Source organism: Scleropages formosus, chromosome 24, assembly GCF_900964775.1.
Source record: "Scleropages formosus chromosome 24, fSclFor1.1, whole genome shotgun sequence".
Classification (NCBI taxonomy): domain Eukaryota; kingdom Metazoa; phylum Chordata; class Actinopteri; order Osteoglossiformes; family Osteoglossidae; genus Scleropages; species Scleropages formosus.
In genome coordinates this window covers 13,007,174-13,030,649 of record NC_041829.1, presented here as the reverse complement: position 1 = coordinate 13,030,649, position 23,476 = coordinate 13,007,174, and the positions used below count along the sequence as shown (strand labels likewise).

The 23,476-nt window shown below is 40.7% G+C and overlaps 4 protein-coding genes across 4 annotated transcripts in view; all 4 read right to left on the bottom strand.

Annotated features, from left to right (window-relative positions):
- Window positions 1-15: 15 nt before the first annotated feature.
- Window positions 16-2,875, bottom strand: LOC108918904 (exosome complex component CSL4-like). Its single transcript, XM_018726520.2, has 8 exons — window positions 2,848-2,875; window positions 1,755-1,870; window positions 1,543-1,617; window positions 1,332-1,420; window positions 1,166-1,199; window positions 1,008-1,058; window positions 779-863; window positions 16-502 (listed from the first exon to the last, which is right to left on the bottom strand). Exons 1-8 carry the CDS (start codon window positions 2,873-2,875, stop codon window positions 396-398), a joined length of 585 nt encoding a protein of 194 aa, XP_018582036.1. The 3' UTR covers window positions 16-395.
- A 734-nt stretch (window positions 2,876-3,609) lies between these two features.
- LOC108918829 (phosphoglycerate mutase 1-like) lies at window positions 3,610-7,841 on the bottom strand. Its single transcript, XM_018726414.2, has 4 exons — window positions 7,540-7,841; window positions 6,188-6,462; window positions 5,271-5,451; window positions 3,610-5,041 (listed from the first exon to the last, which is right to left on the bottom strand). Exons 1-4 carry the CDS (start codon window positions 7,676-7,678, stop codon window positions 4,872-4,874), a joined length of 765 nt encoding a protein of 254 aa, XP_018581930.1. The 5' UTR covers window positions 7,679-7,841; the 3' UTR covers window positions 3,610-4,871.
- A 934-nt stretch (window positions 7,842-8,775) lies between these two features.
- On the bottom strand, window positions 8,776-17,764 carry rpia (ribose 5-phosphate isomerase A (ribose 5-phosphate epimerase)). The gene is made up of 9 exons (XM_018726418.2): window positions 17,499-17,764; window positions 15,550-15,610; window positions 15,391-15,446; window positions 14,829-14,888; window positions 14,508-14,572; window positions 12,472-12,540; window positions 12,137-12,278; window positions 11,331-11,430; window positions 8,776-9,801 (listed from the first exon to the last, which is right to left on the bottom strand). Exons 1-9 carry the CDS (start codon window positions 17,694-17,696, stop codon window positions 9,704-9,706), a joined length of 849 nt encoding a protein of 282 aa, XP_018581934.2. The 5' UTR covers window positions 17,697-17,764; the 3' UTR covers window positions 8,776-9,703.
- Window positions 17,765-21,845: 4,081 nt separating this feature from the next.
- LOC108918831 (disintegrin and metalloproteinase domain-containing protein 33-like) overlaps window positions 21,846-23,476 on the bottom strand; it is a 74,171-nt gene continuing 72,540 nt past the window's right edge. Inside the window, exon 23 of the mRNA XM_018726416.2 lies at window positions 21,846-22,247. Coding sequence (XP_018581932.2) covers window positions 22,235-22,247 — 13 coding nt within the window. The 3' untranslated portion in view covers window positions 21,846-22,234. The remainder of the gene's footprint in view (window positions 22,248-23,476) is intronic.

Sequence of the window (23,476 nt, the reverse complement as noted above, 5' to 3'; positions counted from 1 at the left end):
CTTCTTTATTTTTTTGTACAACTGTCTCCTAAATATGTACAAAGACATAGATCATAACAAAGATCACAGAAATAAACACTTAAGTATGAAAGAAAAAAAATCATGGGTAGTTCATTTTAAATTTGTGATCTTGTGAACCTTTCAGTCCTCTAACAAATCACTTTTACAACTACATACATCTCCTTCAGAATCCCAACTGGCTTTTTGCTAAGGCAGCAGTAGCCTCTGTTGGGGGTTTGGTTCCATGAAGTGGTCAGAATAGCCCTTTGGTACTGTTTTGCAGAGTCCTCAGTCATTAGGGCATGTACGCACAAGAAGCCATGCCTTCCTCAGTGAAAGGGAATATTGGGAATCTACAGGAATAGCTTTATGAATAAAAATGACCCATCAACAGGTTATGCCTGTAGATACTCTGGCTGCACTCGGGCCACTTTCCGAAACTCTTTGGCATGAGTTCGAGGACACTGCATCTCACACCAGCTGATAGGGACCATTTGCACCCCTGGAAAAAAAAAAAGAGAGAAGTAGTGGTAAAATCAAAATCTGACATTAATTTGAACCCTATCAAAATTGCCATACTATACTTATTCATGGTAGGACAGAAAACTGTCTTCAGCTGTCTTCCAGAATTATTTACACTTGCCCAGAAATTGAGAGTTGCCGAAAGCTTGGACCTAATTTCACACAGCCTTGTTAGCTTTTCTTTCTTCCCATTGCTTAGTCGCCAACATGGAAATTGCTGTACTTGCAAAGTCCTTCCCCAGACAGAGCAGCTCACCTGCTTCACTGTGGGCCACCACCACACCGAGTTCGTTCTCTGCTGTGGTCAGCAGGTAGTTGGATTGGACATCACCCAAAGAGATATGACTCCTGGTCAAGGACAGCTGCACCACTACTTTAAATCAGATTTTTATTACCATTCTACACATCTCATTACAGCTACAGAACAACTTAAGAGGAATTTTTCTTTAGCAAGCTTATAAATTGCAGTCTGACGAAAAGGATACCACTTTTGCAAGAACAATATCTCCAGGCCGGAAACTTTTGTATATTTCAACCTAAAACAGGGATAAAACAATGGTTATCAACATATAGCATGCAGAAGAAGTGAGCACCATCACTGAAGAAGATGGGCACATGAACTGGATGTCAAGTATTTTTATACCTTGTCTTTTTCTGTTGCTCTCACATCTTCTTTCCTGCAAAAGTAAAATATGCATTAAAAATCCATTACGGTCATTAAGCAGCTTAGCCGGAAGAAAAGTCTGTGGACGCCGTGTGCTCTTGAACTGAGCTGATATTACGCCATGTGCGCCAACGTAAAGGCATACCTGATCGTTCCTCGGAATCGCTCTTTCAGTGGTGTGGAGCCCACATAAAGGATGTGCACTTTTGCAAACCTCGGGTTGATGCTTGTGACCTATGCAGAATAGAAAAAAATCGCAGAAAGCTCATAATTTCAATTCTACTTTCAACCCATAGGTTGACACACCAGAAGAAGACAGGATTACTAAAAACTGGAAGACAACTGATTGCCCTTACCTTGCAGGTGACTATTGCACCAACATCTGGCAGTAGTTGTGCTTCTGTCTCTTTAATGACAGAGATGACAGGGAGCTGAAGAGGCAATCAATTAATCAGTCAGCTAAGCCATTGCTCAAAATACACAATATGGTCATCATGCCTAAAACATGCTATGTGCTCCCAGTGACAGCTGTCCACATACACACATGGCGGCTTGTCTTTCCACGCACCTCCTCTCCCTCACTCTTCTTTAAGACATATCCAGCAAGAGAGGCAAAGATCTGTCCGTGTCTCAAGTAGGTGCCTGCACCAGGACTGCAGTCTTCTGCACTGCAGAGCTTCTCCCCTGAAAGACAAAGAAAAAAGAAGCCATTAAATCTCCCCCAAATGAGATTCATGATCATTAATATGCCCCATATACTGAGGACCAGGCATAATAAAAGTGATGTAACCATATATCTTCTATATCCAAGGTAAGACACTTAATGTAAATGTGTTGTAATTACATTACCAGTAGTATCAACTTATTCAACCAACAATGCAAAGTTGGTAAATTCTACAGCTTTTACCTGTCCATTTATATGTGGCTCAAAATCAAAGCATGGAAACAAGTCTTATGTACAAATACGTATAATGTCTAGTGACTATTTTTGTATATTGTGTACTTTATATTTTTTCTGTTTTTTTTTTTTTTTATCCTTCATTCACATATTCTGTCTTCTCATCTGTGTCTTGTCACTGTCATTCTGTCTGTGGAAGTTTCTGTCACCAAGACAGATTCCTTGTATGTGTGAACATACTCGGCAATAAAGCTCGTTCTGATTCTGATTCTGAAATACTTCAGCCTGAGCCTGTGGCAGGATAGCAAATGTCTGCAATTTACTTGTATTGCAAACAGTTTTGCTTTGGCTAGATGGGAGTGGGGCCTGAACCAGTAGCCTTCAGGTGATAAGTTCATTTAAGCAACACGCCACCTGCTGTCCAATAAGTATATATTCACTGTATATTTCCACTGTCTGTAACACACGGAACATCTATCTAGCAAATAGCAGGAGAAACATGTAAATGTTACAGTTGTTCTACCGCGTAAATGTATTGATTACTAACGTTACTATTCAACAGCGGTGTTCCATGTTCCTAACCCGCCGGCGCACGTGCCGAGGAGATACGGGCGACTCTACGGTGACGAACTCCGTGTGCTCTAAGTGCTCACAACGACGACGTCGTTTAGTTAAAAACTAGCTGCTTTATCCAGTTACTGTATAAAGAACGACAAAAGCATACATAAAAACCAGTTTTACAGAGAACGCTACCGGCACGCACCAGGTACACACAGCTTCATTGGAGACATGTTTTTGAGAAAGGAATACTATCTGCTGATTGGCCGTTAGGACCACGACGTCATAAAGTGTGATTGGTCAACTATCGTAAAACTAGAACAAGGAGAAAAATTACTGGCTCATAATTTCTTGACCCCCCCCCCCCTCCCAATATGACCAAGCGTGATTGGTTATTTCTGTAACTCGTATAGGAGTATGTGGGGTGCCGTATTTGTCTCATATATTGCGGTTCACAAATAGCTGAATAGTATTAAGTATTTCATCGCAAAACTAGACTTTTGACTTTCGAAGAGGTTTCAGAGGTTTTTAAACTTTTACAGCTCATAAGCCAGGCTGGAGGATTTTTTTTTTTTTGGGTCATAGCAATTCCACAATAAAGCCACGAGCCCCCCCACAAGTCCTCTCGCCCTCATTTTTCTAATAATATTTAATTATAATTATTCGGTGATTGTTTAGCTGAATTTAAATGGCTAGTAATGCAGATGATTGCATAAACGACATTGCTAGGTCCTGTTCTTCACATTAGTAAGAGAAGGAACTGTATTATCCTAATTAGACTGATGACTAAACTGATCCCAGTTCAGGTGAGTGAAGTTTCAATTTCAGTTCAGGTCACTTTGAACAAGCTCATCCTGGTGTTGTGTTCTCTTCCAGTGGGGGCCGCTGCAAACACACCACTTCTTTCTAATGACAATTTCAAGTTAAAAAAAAATATTGAAAAGATGCTACAAAATAAACACTGACACGTGTGCAGATGTCACATTTATTAGTTGCACGTGGGACCCAGTGTATATTTAAGGAATGCCACAAGCCCAGCTAAGTGAAGCTTTCCATCAAGTCACTAGCAACAAAGACAGAACACTTGTGGATTCAAAAACCCTAAATGCACAGGTTAGAGAACACGCATTAGCAGTCGTGGAATAGCAATACGTTCTTCAGAATTTGGCTGAAAAATGGAATAACTAACATTATAAAGGTTCAAATAAACCATTATGCCTGAAACACCAATCTTTCCACTGGTCTAACATTGTCTACATCCACAGAGTTCAAGGGTTTTTCATACATTCAGGAACGGAGAGGTCTTCACAGAGCCGTACACTGGAAATGATGGCCGTGCACTCAGCTTTCTCTGTTGTCTGGGGGGGGGAAAAGGCAACTGGATGTACAAAGAAACATCGTACACAGGGCTTCGTAAACTACATTAGCAACATTATGCAGGAAAGTCAAAGGGAAAAGGAAACAGGACCCTAGTCTCCCCCCCCCCACACAGCATTGAGGTAAAAACAGAGTACTTCCTCAGTAAACTAGCCTTTAGAACAGTGACTGACTGGATACAGTATTTCATCAATGTCTCATTTTAACAGTGAAAGGAGACATATAGAGGCAGGGAGGAAAAAACATTACTGTCACGTGACAGAGCTAAGAACACAGTATTCAAGTTGAGAAGAAATGTGTGAAGTGCATTTCCAACCTTCATATGCATCAGGAACAAAAATACATCTTCTAGTCTGTGGAGAACAGTTTACATGGCAACAAGCAGTAAAGACTGACAGACATGAGGGTTTACTTTTTTCTGAAAGACACTATATCCACTTCATTTCAATGTAAGGGAACATATATAAGTAGTGGTCTATTTAATGTTACAAAACAGGGTAATTTCAAAAGAAAAAGGGTTGAACTGTTTAAGCACAATTCATTTCTGGAATGAATAACTGCTGAATTGTTTGGGTATGGATTTAAAACTGGTCCCTAGTATTTAACATCTATTTTTTCCCCACTTATTCTTTAGAATTTTGTGTTCAGCCAACAGTACTGACGCATTGCTTTATGTAGGAAAGTGGTAGCTACTAAGAATTATGTGCCATGATGTCTATTTCTGTGATGTATGTATGGAGCATGAGAGCCCCTGTGAGTGGAAAGCTGGGATTCGCTGGGGCACCCAGCACACACAGTTACCCTGACACCCTCTCCCCAGCTTCCCCTTCTTCAAGTGGTTTCAAAGACCCTTTATTTCTTGGCCTTTCCCTGGGCCGCCACAGCCTCCATAGCCTTGCGCACTGTCTCCTCATCCCCCAGGAACTGCATAGGTTTCACAGGCTTCAGATTCTTATCCAGCTCATAGAGGATGGGGATTCCTGTAGGCAGGTTGAGCTCCATGATAGCCTCCTCTGTCATGCCTGAGAGAGAGAGAGAGAGAGAGAGAGAGAGAGAGAGAGAGAGAGAGAGAGAGAGAGAGAGAGAGAGAGAGAGAGAGAGAGAGAGAGAGAGAGAGAGAGAGAGAGAGAGAGAGAGAGAGAGAGGAACAAGGCCTGGGGCTCAGAGCCAGTCTCAACAGTGAGCACCAAACATGAAAACAAAGACGTGGTAGATTGTTTCTTTCTGTGGCTGCTAGGGTAATACACCTACCTTCAAGATGTTTCACAATACCCCTCAGACTGTTCCCATGGGCAGCGATCAGGACTCGCTTGCCTTCTTTGATCTGTGGTGCAATCTCCTCGTTCCAGAAGGGCAGGGCACGAGCAATTGTGTCCTTCAGACTCTCACAGGTAGGCAGCTGGTCTTCAGTCAGGTCGGCGTAGCGACGGTCCTGTGAGAGGGCAGCATTCAACAACAAAAAAACCCCCAATATATGAATGGGGTAAACTACCTTGTTTGGAAACAACGTAAGAGAATCAGAAAACATTATTAAAAGACTGTTTTCACTGGCAATCCATCAATCTCGTTAAACATGTTGAAGAGCTACATACACTCGTCAGCAATAAGTCATAAGGAGAGATACAGCACAGGAATTTAGTATTTCTGCAGCTGTGGCCAAAGCCTCACATGCTTCTTTTTGACTCAGCAGCTGTAGCTTGCTTTTCCAAGCAAAAATTAACTCAGATATACAGAAGAAATATGGCACTTCAAAAAATATGCAAAATTACATTTAGAGACAACTCACTTGTCTGAATCAGTTTTGCATCTTCACCGTCGCACCTTAGTAAATTTCTATACATTGTCTACCATCATCATCATCATCATCATGTATCCCTGATGACCAATCCCCATCCTTTTCACCATCTTTAACCATAAACTGGTGTGGATCTACATATCTCCTAATGATTCCTGGACTGACTGAACCGCAGCAACATTGCAGCAATGTCAGAACAACATATGGGGCAGAGGTGAGTCTGCCTCTCAGTGAAACTATAAGACTGTTTCCAAAAGAGTGAATGCATCCTTACCCAGCAAGAAAATGTCTACAAATGCAGATGATGTCAAAAAACCATTTAGAAACCCAGATAACCTTTTAATACCTGGGTAGAGAAATGGGGGTACTTTACCTTGCTGATTATGGTGTAGTAGTCATGGTCACCATCCATGGGAGGTGGGGGGATGTCATATGAGCGCCTCCAGATCTTGACTTGCTCCTCACCATGCTTGGCGGCTGTCTCGGCCTTGTTGAGGCCCGTCAGGCCTCCGTAGTGGCGCTCGTTGAGCCTCCACGTGCGGTGCACGGGCAGCCACATCTGGTCAATGCTGTCCAGAACAATCCAGAGAGTGCGGATAGCCCGCTTCAGCACCGAGGTGTAGCAAATGTCAAACTCATAGCCGGCCTCTGTGCAAGAAGTCAGGGAGAACGTATGAGGTTACAAATTGCCATAAGTAACTGGACATTTCCACTCAATATTTTACTTTAATTCCATAGCTGAGTTCAGTTCCATAGTTGGGCCAGTGGGTGGCATAGTGGTTAGAGCTGTTACTTTGCTGACCCAATAGGAATTCCAGTTCCTGTTGCACTGACCCTGATCAAGTCACTTTCCCTAGATTGACACAGCAAAAACTACAGTAAAAATGGTTAAATGACTAAGTACTTTTATAGAGAAATCTAACTTGTAATTTGCCTTCTGTGAAAAGCATAATAAGGTAAATGCATGACTAAATATTAAAAATACTTTAGTGTCAAATAGTCAAGTCTAAATTCTCATCCAGTGCTCTTGTTGTGCACTGCCGAAAATATTAATGATGGATGCTCATTTCAAATAGCCTTTGATTCACTTTTTCTGTTAAATGAGTAATCACGCGGACACGCTCTCGGCCGCACGTTCACACTCAGCATTCAGTACGCGTGCCACGTGGCGAGGAAACGTCCCGCGGTGTGACCCGCACGCGGAGACTAGCGCGTGTTTATGCTGCGCTTTTTCGCACTGGCCACGGGCCAGCGCAGCATCCCAGCGCGAGGCGCTCAACCCTCAGGCGTCACGTCGCTGCGCATCCAGCGCGAGACGTGAGCGTGCTCTCCTCCGCGCGCTTGAAAGACGTCCTGAACCTCTCAAGCCGCAAACGAATAAGCCAATAATTTTTCTAGTAACAGACCACAACTTTATCAGCTGCCTTTTTAAACACCTCCACAGTATTACATTTTTAAAATAAAATCATCATGTATTAAACCTTCTGAAGGAGAGCCCGTTAGTTGTGACCTGACTGACACTACCACATTCTTTTGAGTAGTTTTAACGCATAATCACTGATCAGTTACCTGTTCACAATTGAATAACAAGTTAACGAGTTATTTCCACTCGTTAGGTTTACTAATCTGCTGGTGGTACAGCCTCACGTGATAACCTACTCACTCACTGTTTATTGAAGTATAATTTCTGATATTAATGATGGACGAGTTGAAGAATATAATCACCTTTGAGGGCCTCTCCGCCCCTCTTAGCCTCATGCACACCGGTCTCGCTGAGGTCGGCATCAAACCAGCCACAAAAGCGGTTCTCCTGGTTCCAGCAGCTCTCCCCATGACGAATCAGCACCAGTTTGTAGGCTGCCATGCTCACGGCTCGTCTTTGTCCTCTCACTTTTCGGTTATTAAAGTAAAAATAAGTGAATGGGCACAGCGGGGGTGCGACTCTCAACCTTCCTGTTCGCGTTAATAGGACCAATACGGCGTAATGCGAGCTGTTCCTGCAGCTCTCAATGATCCACAAGCGTTTCCTCAACCCCCCAGCCAATCAGAACTCAGTATGAACCCACTTCCGCCGGAAGATGCGTGCTTTTTTCCGTAATAACGGGTACGGTGTGCAATATGACCTTGAAGAGATGAATCTTGAACACGGGGAATCCTTCGTTATCCTCCATTAGTATATATCAGTTCATTTTATTTAACGCCCTTCCCATTAGTTTGTCTCAAAGCAGTTTATTCTGTGTCCTTTTAAATTACAATGCCTTTATAATAAAAAAATCTCGACAAGTACTACAGTACAGGCAATGAATCAAAAACATACTGAACGGTATAAACACATTTGACTTAGAGTTCAGATAAAAAACAGCTTATGTCCTCAACTTTGTTTTGTCTACTTATGGAATTTTCAGAGCTGTGTTCTATGAAGTAAATCCATAATATTGAATCTTTCAAACAGGTGGGTGCAGTGGGTTGGACTAGGTCCTTCTCTGTGGTGGGTCTGGGGTTCGAGTCCCGCTTGGGGTGCCTTGTGACGGACTGGCGTCCCATCCTGGGTGCGTCCCCTCCCCCTCCAGCCTTGCGCCCTGTGTTGCCGGATTAGCGTCCAGCTCCCCGCATGGGACACGCGGTTTCAGGTGTATTCAGTAACAAAATGTACATGCATCGGCCTTTGGGTCTGAAGGTTGCTGGTTCACATTTCCCCAACTCTTGTAGAACCACTGCGGTAGGTACTTATCCAAAATTACTCCAGTAAAAATAACCAGGTGTATAATGGGTAAATAACTATCTTAACATTGTAAATCACTTTGGAGAAAAGTGTCAGCTATATATGTAAATAAGATTAAACATGATTATTGAAAACATTTTGGATAAACTGTCAGTTACTGGACTGATTTTTCTTTTAATTTCTCTGAAGGTAGAAGCAGAGCTGTATGTCTTTAGATTTTGGAAAAGAGTAAGGGGGAGGGAAGCTAGCCTGTAACTCTGGACTGATTTTTGGGTCCAGAGTAGCTTCCCTTAACCGCGGTTCTGAAGGTAGAAGGAAAGCAACTCGAGCAGAGGGAGGAATTCATGACATGAAATTAAATGAAAAGAAGCTGTGGGAAAATGGCCTGAAGATGTAAAAGTTTCACTGATTAAGAACTCAGACACAAGGGGAGAGTGGTCTTGTTATTATTGACTTGCTGCATTAAGTTTAAAGGCAAAATTGCACTTGGTCATCACAAAGGTATTCAATGCCCTTTAAATTATTACATGTTCTCAGCTCCTTGGTATTAATCCATGGAAAAAAAAATAAAATTTCCCCACTTAACAGAAGGGGAAAAACATATCTGAAAAACAATTTTTATTCAACAGTGAAAAACTGACAATTGCCCCACAACCAAACTTCAGAAATAAGACTCCTGCAGTAATTATATTTTACATTTTATAGTCCATAGTTAGAGTCTGAAAAGGGAGCCAGACAAATGGCTACCATATCCAAGAAAGGCAACAATTAAGGAGAAGTTTGGTCATGGTGAGAAACATAATAGCTGACCCATGTGAATGTTCATGTCTTTCTGGGGACTGCTTTTCATCCTTGAGGTCTGCTTGCCAATGTTGGACTGTTTACCTTGCAGCTGGCATCACAAAAGGAACCAAAAGCTAAGGACCACAGTAACAGTCCTCAGTCAAGCCATCCTTTTTCAGCACATCTTCAGCACCTTCTTATTCACACAGGAACCCAGAGAGCTCAGAGTGAAGTGGAAATTCGCTCTCCTGTCCCTTTTCCGTGGGAAGACATTTTGGTTGGTGGAACTAAAGAAAGCCCCCCCGCAGAATCAGTGAAAGTGGAAGTCTGTCGTAGCCACTGAGGCCAGAAAACATCCAGGTGCAAAAGGGGCCTTGGCAGCTTTCAGTGAATTGGGGGGTCTCGAATTCGCACAGTTCCATCCTGCATCCCAAAGTAAACTCGTTCTGCCATGTCAATGAAGAGTCCAGTTTCCACAACCCCTGGAGGAAAAAGCAAAACAGAGTGGCATCAGATGACTGCAGTAATCTTAAAAGGCAAAGACAAGCCTCGCTGATATATTTTTAAAGGACAGATGAGAAAATGACAAATTTAAATTTAATTTATGTGACAAATGAACTGGTGAGACAAAAGGACAGACTCAATTTCTGGATTCAATTGACTTTGTTTTGGAACTCTTAGGCTTGGTGAGATGCCAGAAGAAAAGAATGAAGAGCTGGTCCTTCTCTCCCTCTTACTCTAGGGCAAGTCCTTTCTCACTGACAAGCAGGGAGTCATGGCAACTGGGAGTTTGTTAGCAGTCATTAGGTATATGTGCGGGTGACATGGTTACCTCATGGTATGCAGGTGAAGTTGTTGGTGTGTGATGTTCCATATATGGTAAGTTATGTTCCATTCCATCTGTATGTTTGTGTGTTGTGTTCTGTATGCTGTATATTTGTTGTGTTCTGTATGCTGTATATTTGTACATGTTGCATCTTCCTGTGCACCATACAGTGGATACTATGTATTATACGGGGAGCAAGTTTTGGCCCCCTTCCAACTGATTTAGTAATATGCTAAGGCTTTCCAAACTCATCTGACTTGTCAAGTCTTCACTGAAGACAAGTATAGTTAATTAGAAGATAATTCTGTTGAATAGATACACCACAATCTTGAAAATAAAAATAAATGACTGCTACAGAGCAGTGAAGGCCCTTTCACTGATATGTAAACAATTTGAATTTTGACTTTCGGTAACATAATTAATAAACCAAGCAGAAGGACCTACAGAAAGGTTCAACTGACCACTGTCACACGGAAATACTGCCTGAAAATTTATCAAAATAATAACCATCTGAAATGTGCAAACACTAATCATAAGCTGAAGACTTTTTTGGAACAAAGTGCTGAGGACTGATTAAACAAACTTTTTATTCACAACCATAAGACACATTTGAAGAAATGAAGATAAGAACAAGTTGCCAGTGGTTAACCATGGGCTGCATCTATTATGCTTTGGGATATGTATTTGGTGGAAGAACGTAATGATTCAAACAAATCCTCAAAGCTCAAGTCCCAGCATCTATGAAGAGAGTGATCTCAAACATGTATAGCTAGAAATATTTTTTGGAAGGAAGTGGGGGGGCGGGAAGCCTAAAGCAAGAAGAGTCTACAGGAAATGATTGAAGCTGTGATTTCTGCCAAAGGAGTTTTTGCTAAGTACTGGGTGATAGGCTGTAAAACTGTGCAGTGACTACATAAAAAAAAAAAAAAAAAAAAAAAAAAACTCTTAACAGTAGTTACAAAATGTGCATTAAAATATAAAGTGTTAAAGATTTATTCATTTTTGATAAAAAAGGTATACACAGATTTGTAATATACTGAAAACAGAAGTGTTAATCTGTTCAAAAAGTGTCATTAATGAGCTGTATATAAATATATGCCTGCTACACAGCCATTAGTGCCTGAGGCATCACACTTGATACTGCACACAAGAGGGAGCCTAGCAATGACAAAAGAGGTAACCTACCAGGAATCATCTTGATGGCCATGTTAACCTCCTTCCAGTTGTGTACCTTCTCAAATTTCCAGTCCAAGATGAAGTTACTGTTGTCGGTCACAACTGGGCCCTGTTGTGGGGACAAGGTTTGAATGTAATCCGCAGCATGTCAAAGCAACACAAAACTTTTCCAGCTATTCTAACAGGCACTCTACAGGACTGTGACATTTTATTTCAATCCCATGCTGCAGTGTCCCTAAAGAAGTATCTGGCCCCGAATTGCTGCAGTAAAGAAACCCTTCATTATAAACCGGTAAAAACAATTCACTTACTAAGCATCGACTAAGTAAGATTTTCTTGCAGTGTGTACTTAATAGCTTTCTGTATTTTGTTACAACTCAAGCATTTACAAACTCAAGATAATCCTTTTCAATAGCAAATCAAACAAATTATACCCCAGCCTGAACAAAAGGTTCATTTCTTGAGGTCTGGGACCAGGGAACAGTCTAAAAATGGGCTTCTGTTTTATCAAACAATTGAAGGAATTATGTATATTCCTTTAACTTTCATGAACATGGCACTTTTTTTTTGCTCTTCCATAGAGTCCTTGAGACAATGACATTCATACAAATAATGAGTTTAACATCAGTGATTGTACAATTATTCTAAAATGTCTACTGACAACAAACCCAGGGTGTGTGCGTGTATTATATAATATTACACTTTATTCAGTTATGTCTATGAACAGAAAAACATAATTTAGGAAGTTTGCAGAATTGACTTAAAATTACTCTGAATAGAGCATTGTGCAGAAAGAATCAGCGTAATCAACTCACAGCTTTACTGACACCCATGCGCAACACCACCTCCCCTCCAAAACGTCGTGTGATGTCCCTGCCTATGGGAACATAAGCCATTGGAATGACCTCCACAGGAATACCCTTCTTCCACTGCTGCCCAAGACACTTGGAGTCCTTTCTGTTCAGGGATAAAACAGCAGGTCAGGCACTACTTGTACCGCATTCTTCGTGTACAGCAACCTCCATGGAGGATGCCATTATGAGAAAGTGCTCTACTGTTAACGGTAACTTTCACCAAAATACTCAGTCCTTATGTGGCAATTGTAAATTAAACTTGCCCAACACCAAAAGCCATGTGGAAACCTATATACCTGTAGTCTGCAATGACAATGAAGTGTCTGGCACAATCAGCGACAATTTTCTCCTGAGTCAAGCAGCCCCTGAGAAAAGAAAAATACGTTTAGCTACGAATTCCCATGCGGCCTCTTTTCAACCCCTTACAAACCAGAAAACGTTAAACATACTCCAGCCAAAGCATTCAAATGTAACATACTACGATTACCTTCCTTTGTGATTCAATGCTTCGACAACGATCAGAAATCCAACGCACATCATTGAAACTCTTGACTTTTGTGGTCAGAAGATAAACTGCTATCAGGGCCAGCGATTGGAAAATAAGTAAAATAAAACAAATTGGACCAGAAAATAAGTAATACTGTTCATACATTACACCAGGTAGTTGTGATTTAGGACGGGGTTGACGACATTTGATCACTTCGAGTAGCAACAGCAAAAACATGCGCTAACACTCCATAAACCATGGTAATGATAAATGCTTCTGCTCCTTACCGATACAAACTATAATGAACGCCAATGTATAGTGCATTAAGATGGAACCCGGATTGCAGAAGACACTACATACTACTAAAGAGCCAGGCAGAAAAGGATGTGGCACAAGGACGGCGCATTTACAATGACTAGATGCAGTGCTGGGAGCCAATGATTAATACTTGTTATTCATTTAGTATACACTTTTCTCCAAAGCGATGCACAACAATTATTATATAGTACATTTAGCTGGAACCTTTATCGAGGATGACTCGCAGTGCAGGATACAGCAAACTCCCTACAGTCATCTATACAGTAGAGCAATAACACACACAAACACACTGCAGGCAATTCAGAGTCAACAATTCACCTGAAACATTTACATTTATTCATTTAGCAGATGCTTTTCTCCACAATGACATACATTTCAGAACAGTAGAAACATATCTTTGGACTGTTGGAAGAAACCAGAGCACCCAGAGGAATCCCACAAGAACATAGCAACACTCCATATAGACTGAACTGGGATACTTTTGCATTATTAAGTTCTGGACTGTAACCTGTACAAAAACCTGACTTCAAAAATACGCTCCTCCACTTCTGCCTGCTTGGTGGTCACATGCACAAAAGGTAATGCACCGAGGTTATCGGTTCTGGCTCCATTTTGGTGGAACAACCCCCCCCCCCCCCCCCCCCCACTCAGAACTGCTGAATCTCTGCCCACATTTAAAAAGGGTCTTAAAACTCATCTCTTCCGGACTCACTTAAACCATGATCTACTAAGTTCATGTAATGTGTAAATGTTCATGCTCTATAACTTAGAGATCATGCCTGTTAAACAATGAATAAACATTCATGCAACTACTCCTGTAACGTAACTGTTATATTTTATATATATATATATATATATATATATATATATATATATATATATATATATATATAAAAATTACTAGTAAGGAATCGTCTACATTCAGATAAAAGTTTTTCTTCAGCTACTCATGTGATGTACAACGATTCATATGTGGTAAGAAACTAACTGTACTTAAGAATCAGGCATCTGCACCCAAGTCTCTTTCTGCTAATGTAATAAGTGTAAATGTTAAATACCAAATACAAGTAAAGGTACAGAAGTCCAGTAGATGAAGCCAAAGTAGTGTAAGGGCATATCAGTCAGATAACAATAACAGTGTCGTAAATTAGTAAGACTGCCTGGTTTTACAGAATCAAAAAAAGTGTAATGAAATTTTATGTAAAGCGTGTCCAAAAAGAAGTGAATTTCCTGCATTGCGCAAATAAAGTGGAAATTCAGTGATGTACTGTAGTTGGCATATCTGCATCCAGCTCTTTCTGTCTGTGTTAGGAGTACGAGAGAGTTGCTTTAAGACAGAGATCAGTCCAATTGCACTGTTTGTTAAAGAGATTGACTTAAGCCCCAATATCTGAAGCACACACAAGAACACCAACAGAAAAGCAACTGTTCAGCATTAACGAGCACATGGAAATGACTTCTCGTATTTCCACTCAATGGCACTTCCTGGAAAGAAGCGCACACTCAGAACACGACAGATTCACTTACCCGCCTCCCTTGATGAGCGTGAGAGAGGAATCCACTTCGTCTGCCCCATCGATTGCCACATCCAGCTGTGTGCGCAGAAAAGGACAGTTATCACATTCCACATCCTCAACACACAATCAAGCATCGCAGTGACTCAAACTACAGTGAACACACACGCACTCCAACAACACTGAGTATTCCTGCCAAACCATAATTTTTCAATGACAACGAACTTTCAAAAAAAAAAAAAAAAACAGACATTTAAAAGCAGGGAGAAACATGGCAATCAAGCTAAACGGTTCAAGACCCAGGTAAAGCTATAAAAGTGGCCACAGGTCCTACCTCTGGGTGCCGGTCAAGGTCAGAAAGAGGAAGCCCATGCTTCAGAATCAGCTGGCGTGCCTAATAACAGAAGATGCAGGGAATAACCACAGTCATTTTGAAGCTTCTAAATTATTTTACCCTTACAGACTTAATTAAAAACTATATGTTTCTGTAGAATAGGATTAAAAAATGTGGGAAAACAATGAGCCTGGGTTACAGGCACTGCGAGTAAAGTGTTAAAACAACTGCTGGATCTGGATTTGACCACCTGGACTTGACCGCTGCTGTTGCTGTAGCTGACAGTGTACCAGAGAACATGGCCAACTTACTGCATGAAGCAAAGTGGTACAAACAGACTTACTGTATATGTCCTATGTATTGTACTTTTCGTAATAGGTAAATGTTTCTGGTCTCAAGCCCCAAGACAATGTAACTCAGGTGAACTGGTGGTTCGATCCCTCCCTTGGTTTGTATCAGTGTGTGCACTTATAAGTTTTTGTCAATTTTACTGCATCAAAGCACTTAGGCTATGTGACTGGATGTGGGTTCCATCTTCATCTGGACAAGCAGGTAGACATACCTGGAAAGATGTTGGAACGCACACGATTTTGAGATTCTCCTGCTGCACCCTCTCAGCTGAAACAAAGGTGTTAAGAAGGTAATATCTTTTCCACATACACCTTGATTTAAGACACAAAGTTCAGTACAACCACTTAAGTTTGAATAAACAGTTCCTCACCAAGTCTGTCCACAGCATAGACGATAGTGGATCCGCTCCCCACCCCCACCACATAGTTGTTCTGTGGGTTCAAACAAAGGCGGGTGCCAGTATTTAACTCAACGCTTCACTTGGAAATACTTTCCAACTAGGAAATTCAGAGAAGCAAAGACTTTAAACTAGACAAGTCAGGAAGGGATGAAGCAAACACTTCCAACTAAACAACTCAATAAAACAGAGTAATAACAGTAGTCAATGGAGGTATGGGTGCCAGTGGGGTAAAGAAAGACAAACTGACACTCTTTTTTTGTCCCTTTTACGGATCAGCAAGGTTTACCAGAACAGAAGTGGGTAAGTGGTACCACACAATCTTTTTTGATATACAAGAAAGTATATTAATTCTCCCATACATGTGCTCACCCTCTTACAGTGCTTGACAGTCCCCTCTGCGGTTGCACAATTATTAAATTTCCCACAATTCCCATTCATTCCAACTTTTTACAGTCAACATCTGGTCGCTGGAAGGGGGCGTCCGGTAGCGTGGGTTGTTACAATCCTTTAAACTAGTCAGTTTAATATAAAGACTAAGCACATATTGTATAATTGTCTAAGTAAGCATTACATTTACCTGATGATTTTCTCCAAAGCAACTTACAATGTTAAGGTTACAGTTACTACAGGCTTACAATTATTGACCCATTTACAACTGGAGAGTTTTACTGGAGCAATTCAGGGTAAGTACCTTACTCAAGGGCGCTACAAGCAGAGATGGGAATTGAACCTGTGGCCTGTGAACCCAGAGGCAGTAGCTCTAACCACTTTGCTACCAGCTGTCCCCCCACATTTAAAAATTACTCTGACTTAACTGAATTAATATTAGCATGTAAAATTGTTATAACGTGTTAAAAGTGTTTCTAAAAACACTTCATTCAGTCGGTAAAGCAGTGCCACATCAGATGAGGTTCTTTCCGTCAAGTGATCCGCTGCTGTAACGACCCGCGTTGCTTGGAGTTTGAGCGGGAAAAATGGTTCATTACAACTAGTTGGATTGTGGGTAAATGGAATTGTGTTCAACCGCTGTTTCCACAGGGAATATGAGGGGGTTATCATGTGTTGGCGAGTAGTAGAAAAGGGAGGGAAAAGTCTGAGGAGCGTTCAGCAGGCTGGGAAGGCTGCCCGAAGAAGGGGTTTTGGGACCGGCATGATGAGCATTATTTAATCAGTTTGCATCTATATTACGTCTCGCTGTGTGTCACGAACGCTGTCCGTACGTCTTTCTTCTCCCCACCTGAACGTAGCGCGCTGCAGTATATACTGTGTATAGTGATTCAATTGCGGGCGTCTTCCGTCCCTCCCTAAGCGCGATCCTGTCGCCCGGAACGAACTGCTGTTCGCTATGATTTCAGTAAACACACCAGTGACCAGAAACCTTCGCTGAACAAAGTTCACTGTATGTAAACACGTGCAGCAACGACACACATGATGAAGCCATACTGCAACCGCAACGTGTTTTTTCTTAACGGGCAAAGTTTCCCACGCAAACTGCACAGCAACTCCCGAGTTGTTGCTTCAGACAGTTAATCCATACTATGTAAAGCATAGTATACGTAGTCATCTTAACACATCTTGAAAAGTGATCAATTAAACTTTCAAACTTGTATCACACGAAGGACTGTCCAGCAGTACAGACTCAGATTGTCGAGTCTAAGTAAACGATACGTTACAAGAACTTAACTCATGATGAGTCAGCCCTGAACAACAGCAAACATCGTCGTTACAGATTTGATAATAAGCCAACTTGACTGCCAAGTTAGTAGACGTAATAAAGGGAAACGAATGCCATCCATCAAAAAAAAAAAAAACCCCATGACACATGCATGTGTGTTCCCGTGAGGCTAGCCTAGAGAGTACATTTAGGATTTCGATTAACTATTGCTCAAAGCAGAACTTCGTTAACTATTTTTAGTTACCTTAACGTGGTTATTCACAGCGGCGTAACCTGCAAGCTTCTTTGCCTCCTCGGCCATATCACTCCAAGTGCTGTAGCTCCTGCTGGAAAACACGTGTCGCTGGCTTGGTTTAGCACAGAACAACCTACGTCGTCCGCCTAGTAACGGCACAAAAACACGTATAACTTTAGAACTGCGGTTTGTTGCCACGCCAAGCATTATCACATGACCCTCAAGAACCTCCTCTATTCCAGGAAATTTTTCGATTTCAAAGCATAACGTTGCCACTAACGCGTGGTATTTGGGGAAGTGTAGTTTTATATGATTCTTAACTAAATCCTACATTTCCCAAGATGCCTTTCGTTCTTGCCGAGCGGAATAAATTCTATTTTCTAAAACATACGTCGTTAGTTGAGTATGAATATTAATCGTATGCTGCTATTATTTGTCGCTGATGTTTACAGTGTCATGCTGCGACTAGTATGTCGTATATGACTGTGTATCAAACGACCGTGGTTTCAGAATTGAACGCCTGTAAAATTTTAATGCGAATTTGCACCATATACTACGGTATTATACTTATTTGAGAGGCTGCACTGCGACTTTACACCATATGCTGTGGTACGTAATTTTTCGACGCAGGGGTGACTTGTCTTTGTACGTCTTCTTCCAGTTGTCTTTATTGCAGTAATTGCACGGCTCATCTTCATTCACTGTTGGCAAGGGTCATAGTTTATAATTAATGTCTTCTATTTTGACGTCACTGCTGTACAGCTCTTCAGTACATTTGTTCCCCGATTAACATAATGAATTTTTAACTGAGCTGCCCAGCACCAGTCTGAAACACGCCGGAGGTGTCATTTTGTTGACATTTACATTACATTTTGACTCAACACATTGTGCATTTTTGCAGACATTTCTCCAGGCATTCCACCAATTGACATTGAGTTACAGGTGCAGGCACACAATTCTTGAAATACAGTCACTTAGTCTACATTTTATTGAGTAGATGCTTTTCACCTTCATCTCAAACGTTTAATTTAGAACCTGCATACAGGAAAACAATGCTCTTGGTCTGAGGACCCCACTTCCTTTAGGCTCTGTGTGTTCAGCCAGTTTTCTCAGCCTGCTAGTATCCCCAGGTTCGCTTTAAATACATTGCCAAACAGGTCACCCCATAATTTCCCCCAGAAGTGCCTCCAGTGGTTGCACACCCACATTTCACGTTTTTCCCCATAATGCAACTATTAACACCAAGCACATCTTCCTGCTTAAACACAGTAACGGGGTTGCTACACTATGTAGTGTTTGTGCCAGTGCAAGTTATAGGAGTTGCTGCATAAAGGACTGATGATGATCTCCTGACCCACTCCATGTCACACTGGTCTTACAAACTCTTCCAATAACAAACCAACTCTTCATCCCAGTTAAATTCATAAGTTGAGGCCCAATTAGTCAATTGCTCTTTACTCCTCTGGTTATCTGTACCTCCGAGCATTCAAGCATTGGTTTCGAAACACTTTTGGAAGACATCCCTCATTTATTGATTTAGCTGATACTTTTTTTTTACAAAGTGAGCATGTTAAGCTTTTAACAGTTATTTACCCATTTATGGAGCTGGGTAATTTTTAGTGTATCAGTTTGGGGCAGGTTCCTTGCTCATGGGCAGTACATCAGGAGGTGGGATTCGCACAAGTCTTCGACGTCCAAAGGCAATCATTTTAACCGCTACTCCACCTTTTTTGTGTGGTCTTGTCCTGTTTAAAAGTCTCTGTTCACTTCACATGGTCCTTAATCATGTGGGTCTTGGCTTCTCGCATCTTTGTATCCGTCTTTTCCTTTTTCACCTTCATTCATCTCTTCACTTTCATTATTGACCTTTTAGACTGCTTTTGGTTCCCTTTCAGTGTCTGAAAACATCAGTTGCTTATTTGCTTCTTGAAAACATCAGATATATTTTTCGGATGATATTTTGGAAGCTGGATGGCTTTACAATTTCTCGGACAACGGGCTGTCAGCAGTTGCGGCCAGTTCCACAGTGTGCTCCAGGCCATGGCTTTTACGCTTGGGTTGCAAAGATGTATTCAACACAAATTGGCTTCTGGATTTGCAGAAGCAAAATTAGAAAATCCAAAACCTAAATCACACTATGAGTACTACGGTAGACCATCTGTGCAATATTTAAATATATATTTTACTGTAGAACATTTGGTGGACTGTAATGATTTGGTGTCCCATCCAGGGTGTCTCTGTGATTATCCTTGTGCTCTGTGCTTGTCAGATAGGGCCTGGATCACCGTGACCCTGACTTGGACAAATAGTTGCTGACTGTTCAGAGTAGAATAAAGTGTTTCAGGGTACTAGGCAGCTGGCTATTTGAAACCACAAAGTAAATTTTCCCATGATTCAGGGTACCAGGTGTCTGCCATATAAAACTTATATAACAGTTTAACAGTAAGTTGAACAGTTCATGAGAAAAAGTATGTAACTAAAACAGAAAATATATTTAAAGACTGCAGTTAAGAAATCATTAAGTAATTTTATTGGAGAAATACTGCAAAAACTGCAAATTGACAGCATTTTGACAAAATAAAATCCATCGCACAGAAATTGAGACTGGTTGGACAGGGATGCAGTCATTTTCCCAAGACACGAAGTGAGTAAATCTATTCTCACAGAAACATTCGCTTGGTGAATAAATGATCCATGAGGAAAGCATTTGTCAGGCAAATGAATGATTTTGCATTTAATGAGACAAATTAAAGGGAACATCTAAGAGCTAAAAGGAAATGACATTCTATTAATGAATTATTAAAAATAGATTACATCATATGGTTATCAGTGAGGACAGAGATAGAGAACATTAGTACTAATGTACACTAGACAGCTAATTTAAACAATACACTATTGTGTAAAGCTGGGTCCTCAGAAGACATTCATCAGTGATACTGCCATTAAATATCAAAACTTTATTTAATCTCAAGGTGTAAAACATGGCCAGTCAGTAGGTGCTAGAAAAACACATTCAAAAAGAAATACCACTGCATCACTTCAACTCATTTCCACAGAGTTACAGCTTGTATGATGTTTGAGAGTATAGCTGATAAATAATAAGGTACCAAGCATGGAACATTTTTATGGGACAACTTGGTACAAACAGGAATTTCTGGAGTTTTTTTTTTTACATTTATTCATTTACCTTATGCTTTTCTCCAATGCAACTTACAATTATTTACCCATTTCTACAGCTGGGTAATTTTATAAAAGCAATTTATGATAAGTATCTTGCTCAAGGGTACTACGGCTAGAGGTGAGATTTGAACGTGCAACCTTTGCATCCCATTTCAGCAGTTTCAACCCCTATGCTACCAGCTGCTCTCTTTTTTCTTTTAAAGTTTTATTTTTGAAGTTTTTTAGTTTTAACTTAATGTATCCGAAAGTTAAAGTATTGAAATAATATATGTCTTGTATTTTATAGGTATACCCAAGACTTTTACAGAACTTGATCCACAAATTGAGGTACATCTGTATGGTTAAGCTTTTATTAACAGTGACTTAATTGTAAATTGACTTAAGATTTACAAACAAATTAAGCTGCGAACTCACTTCTGGTCCTAGTTGTGGTCATAAGGTGAAGTGGTGAGGAGGCAGTGTATTTATACACACAGTGAATTAAAAAAAACCTTTATAGGTTATTTGTGTCTCACACTATTGTTGAGCGATCTTCATCAGCCAGGGTTCCTTAACTGCAAAGACCAAGGATGGGAAAACAAACCCATTCTTGAAGTGAAATTCCATGTAAAAGTTTCAGAGCACATTGTGTCTGAAAATGTTTTGTTGCTGAAAATTTCTATTTCAGCACCTGCTCAAAGAATTACAAAATAATGGTTTTCTTAATTAATGGTACCTAATATATATAAAACATAGGAGTAAAAAGTGAGGTGTTATACTAATAGAACATACAAAAACAATACTTAATGCAAAATAACTAACATGACAGAATCGATTCCCCTATATTGCTGTTTTCAAATGCACCTTATGTTTTTTTTAAGGTACCTGAACAGTGGTATCCCAAATTATTGCTAGTGTGGACATTCTTACTCATATTGTCTTCTGTAATTTTACTGTGTGATTATCATTTAAAGATATTTAATCTTAATGTACAAATCAGCAGTTATTGATCACACAGTAATCAGAATAACCTCTGAATGATCTAAAGCAATGTTAATCTACCTGCAAATATTTACCCAGTTTTACAGCTGGATAATTTTACTGGAGCAAGTTAGGATAAGTACCTTGCTCAAGGGTATGATAGCTACATGTGAGACCTGAACCTACAACCTTTTCAGGTCAAAACCAGGAGCGCGAACCATTACACTACTAGCTGACACTGCCCTCTACTAGCAAAATTGAAGGGATGAAAATTAAAAATGTACTCGAAATAATTTGAAACTGCTCCAAGGTGGTTTTTTTCCAGAAAAAAAAAATCACAGCATTGTTTCAATAATAAACAAAATGAAATGCAAATGAGAACAAAAAAACAGAACGAAATAAAATCTGTAAAGGAATCTCATCCGCGATCCTGGTTTTCAGTGTTAACCCCAAAGAGTTTATACCTTTTCCACAGACACTCCTTGCTACCTGTCCCCCTCTTAAGCTCTCAGTCACCGAGGGAGGCAGAACTGCAGATGTGACACGTTGCGCTGTCTCCTGATGGGTCATTACTAGGAGAGGGATGGGGCTGATGTGAGAGACCCTTAAGGAACAGGCCTGTAAAAATATAGACATGGGAATGTAAGTGACAGTATTTTATGCAGCACTAACCTAACCACCACTAATCAGTCGAGAAATGAAGGGGTTCTCATTAAAGCTGCAGTGCTAATTAATAATGGTCAGATGCAATTTTTATTAAGAAAAGAAAACTTAGAGGAATGTATGTGTATGTAGACATATTTGTAATTACTAATTTGTAATTAGGGTACGGTCTCTACCTGTATGATGCTGTGACCCTGAGCTGTTCATAAAAGCAATAGAATGAATGAATGAATGAATGAATGAGAACAACTTTGTCAGTCTGTTCCAAGAAGAAACTGTTTCTGACAGAATTAAGCTAATGAAAGAGTAAACATATTTTTGTTTATAACTGAGACCCTAGGAGTTATGGTTAAGGAAACAGACCTGTAACCTGCTGGAGAGGAGGTAATACTGTACCCCATTTCCTCATTACTTGTTGTACTACACATATACATATATATGGAGGATGCCTTACAGTAGAATAATGTAAGAATCATAATATAAGAATGAATAACAGTTTTATAATACGGTACATTCTTCTTTATGTGAAACTGTCAGGACCTCCAAAGACAATACCCTGAGAGACAGTCAGAGGTTCCATTCTCCTGTGATCTAGCATTCCCTCTACACCCCTCACCCACATCAGCCTCTTAGTGCTGTATACACAAGGAAGCTGGTAGAGAAGATTATCCTTATGCAGTGTTGATGGTGTTCACTGTCTTGGCCACAATTTATGTGACCTGCTTCAGTGCCATTATTTTTGAACATATCTGTTTTGATCCTATTCCCTAAGTACCTCATCTGCTATATGCCCAAAGAGCCACCCCCACTGAATGTGTGGACATTATTATTGTAAATAAACCCTGCACCTGGATTCACCTTCACTTTGAGTTTGACATGCTATAGGATTCCTACCTTATGAATTAATTTTTCTGCAACAAAACTGTGTGGATAACAGAGGAAGGTATATAAATAAGTAAACTATATATAAATCGTTAAAACTTTTGAATATGGGGGGCGCGGTGGCATGCCAGGTTTGGCCAGTGCCCGCTGTGTGGGGGTCTGGGATTCTAGCCCTGCTTGGGGTGCCTTGTGGCGGACTGACGTCCCGTCCAGGGTGTGTCCCCTCCCCTTTCGGCCTTGTGCCCTGTGTTGCCAGGTAGGCTCCGGTTTGCCGTCACCCCGCTTGGGACAAGCAGTTGTAG

Coding starts and splice junctions, on each gene's coding strand:
- LOC108918904 (XM_018726520.2), bottom strand. CDS start 2,875: ATGTCTCCAATGAAGCTGTGTGTACCTG. Junction 1,200..1,331: donor CGATTCCGAGGAACGATCAG/GTATGCCTTTAC, acceptor TTACTTTTGCAG/GAAAGAAGATGTGAGAGCAA. Junction 1,059..1,165: donor GAGCAACAGAAAAAGACAAG/GTATAAAAATAC, acceptor TCCCTGTTTTAG/GTTGAAATATACAAAAGTTT.
- LOC108918829 (XM_018726414.2), bottom strand. CDS start 7,678: ATGGCAGCCTACAAACTGGTGCTGATTCGTCATGGGGAGAGCTGCTGG. Junction 6,463..7,539: donor GGGCGGAGAGGCCCTCAAAG/GTGATTATATTC, acceptor CTTCTTGCACAG/AGGCCGGCTATGAGTTTGAC. Junction 5,042..5,270: donor TATTGTGAAACATCTTGAAG/GTAGGTGTATTA, acceptor TCTCTCTCTCAG/GCATGACAGAGGAGGCTATC.
- rpia (XM_018726418.2), bottom strand. CDS start 17,696: ATGCTTGGCGTGGCAACAAACCGCAGTTCTAAAGTTATACGTGTTTTT. Junction 15,611..17,498: donor CTGTGAATAACCACGTTAAG/GTAACTAAAAAT, acceptor TTGAACCCACAG/AACAACTATGTGGTGGGGGT. Junction 14,573..14,828: donor ACCTTGACCGGCACCCAGAG/GTAGGACCTGTG, acceptor CTGCGCACACAG/CTGGATGTGGCAATCGATGG.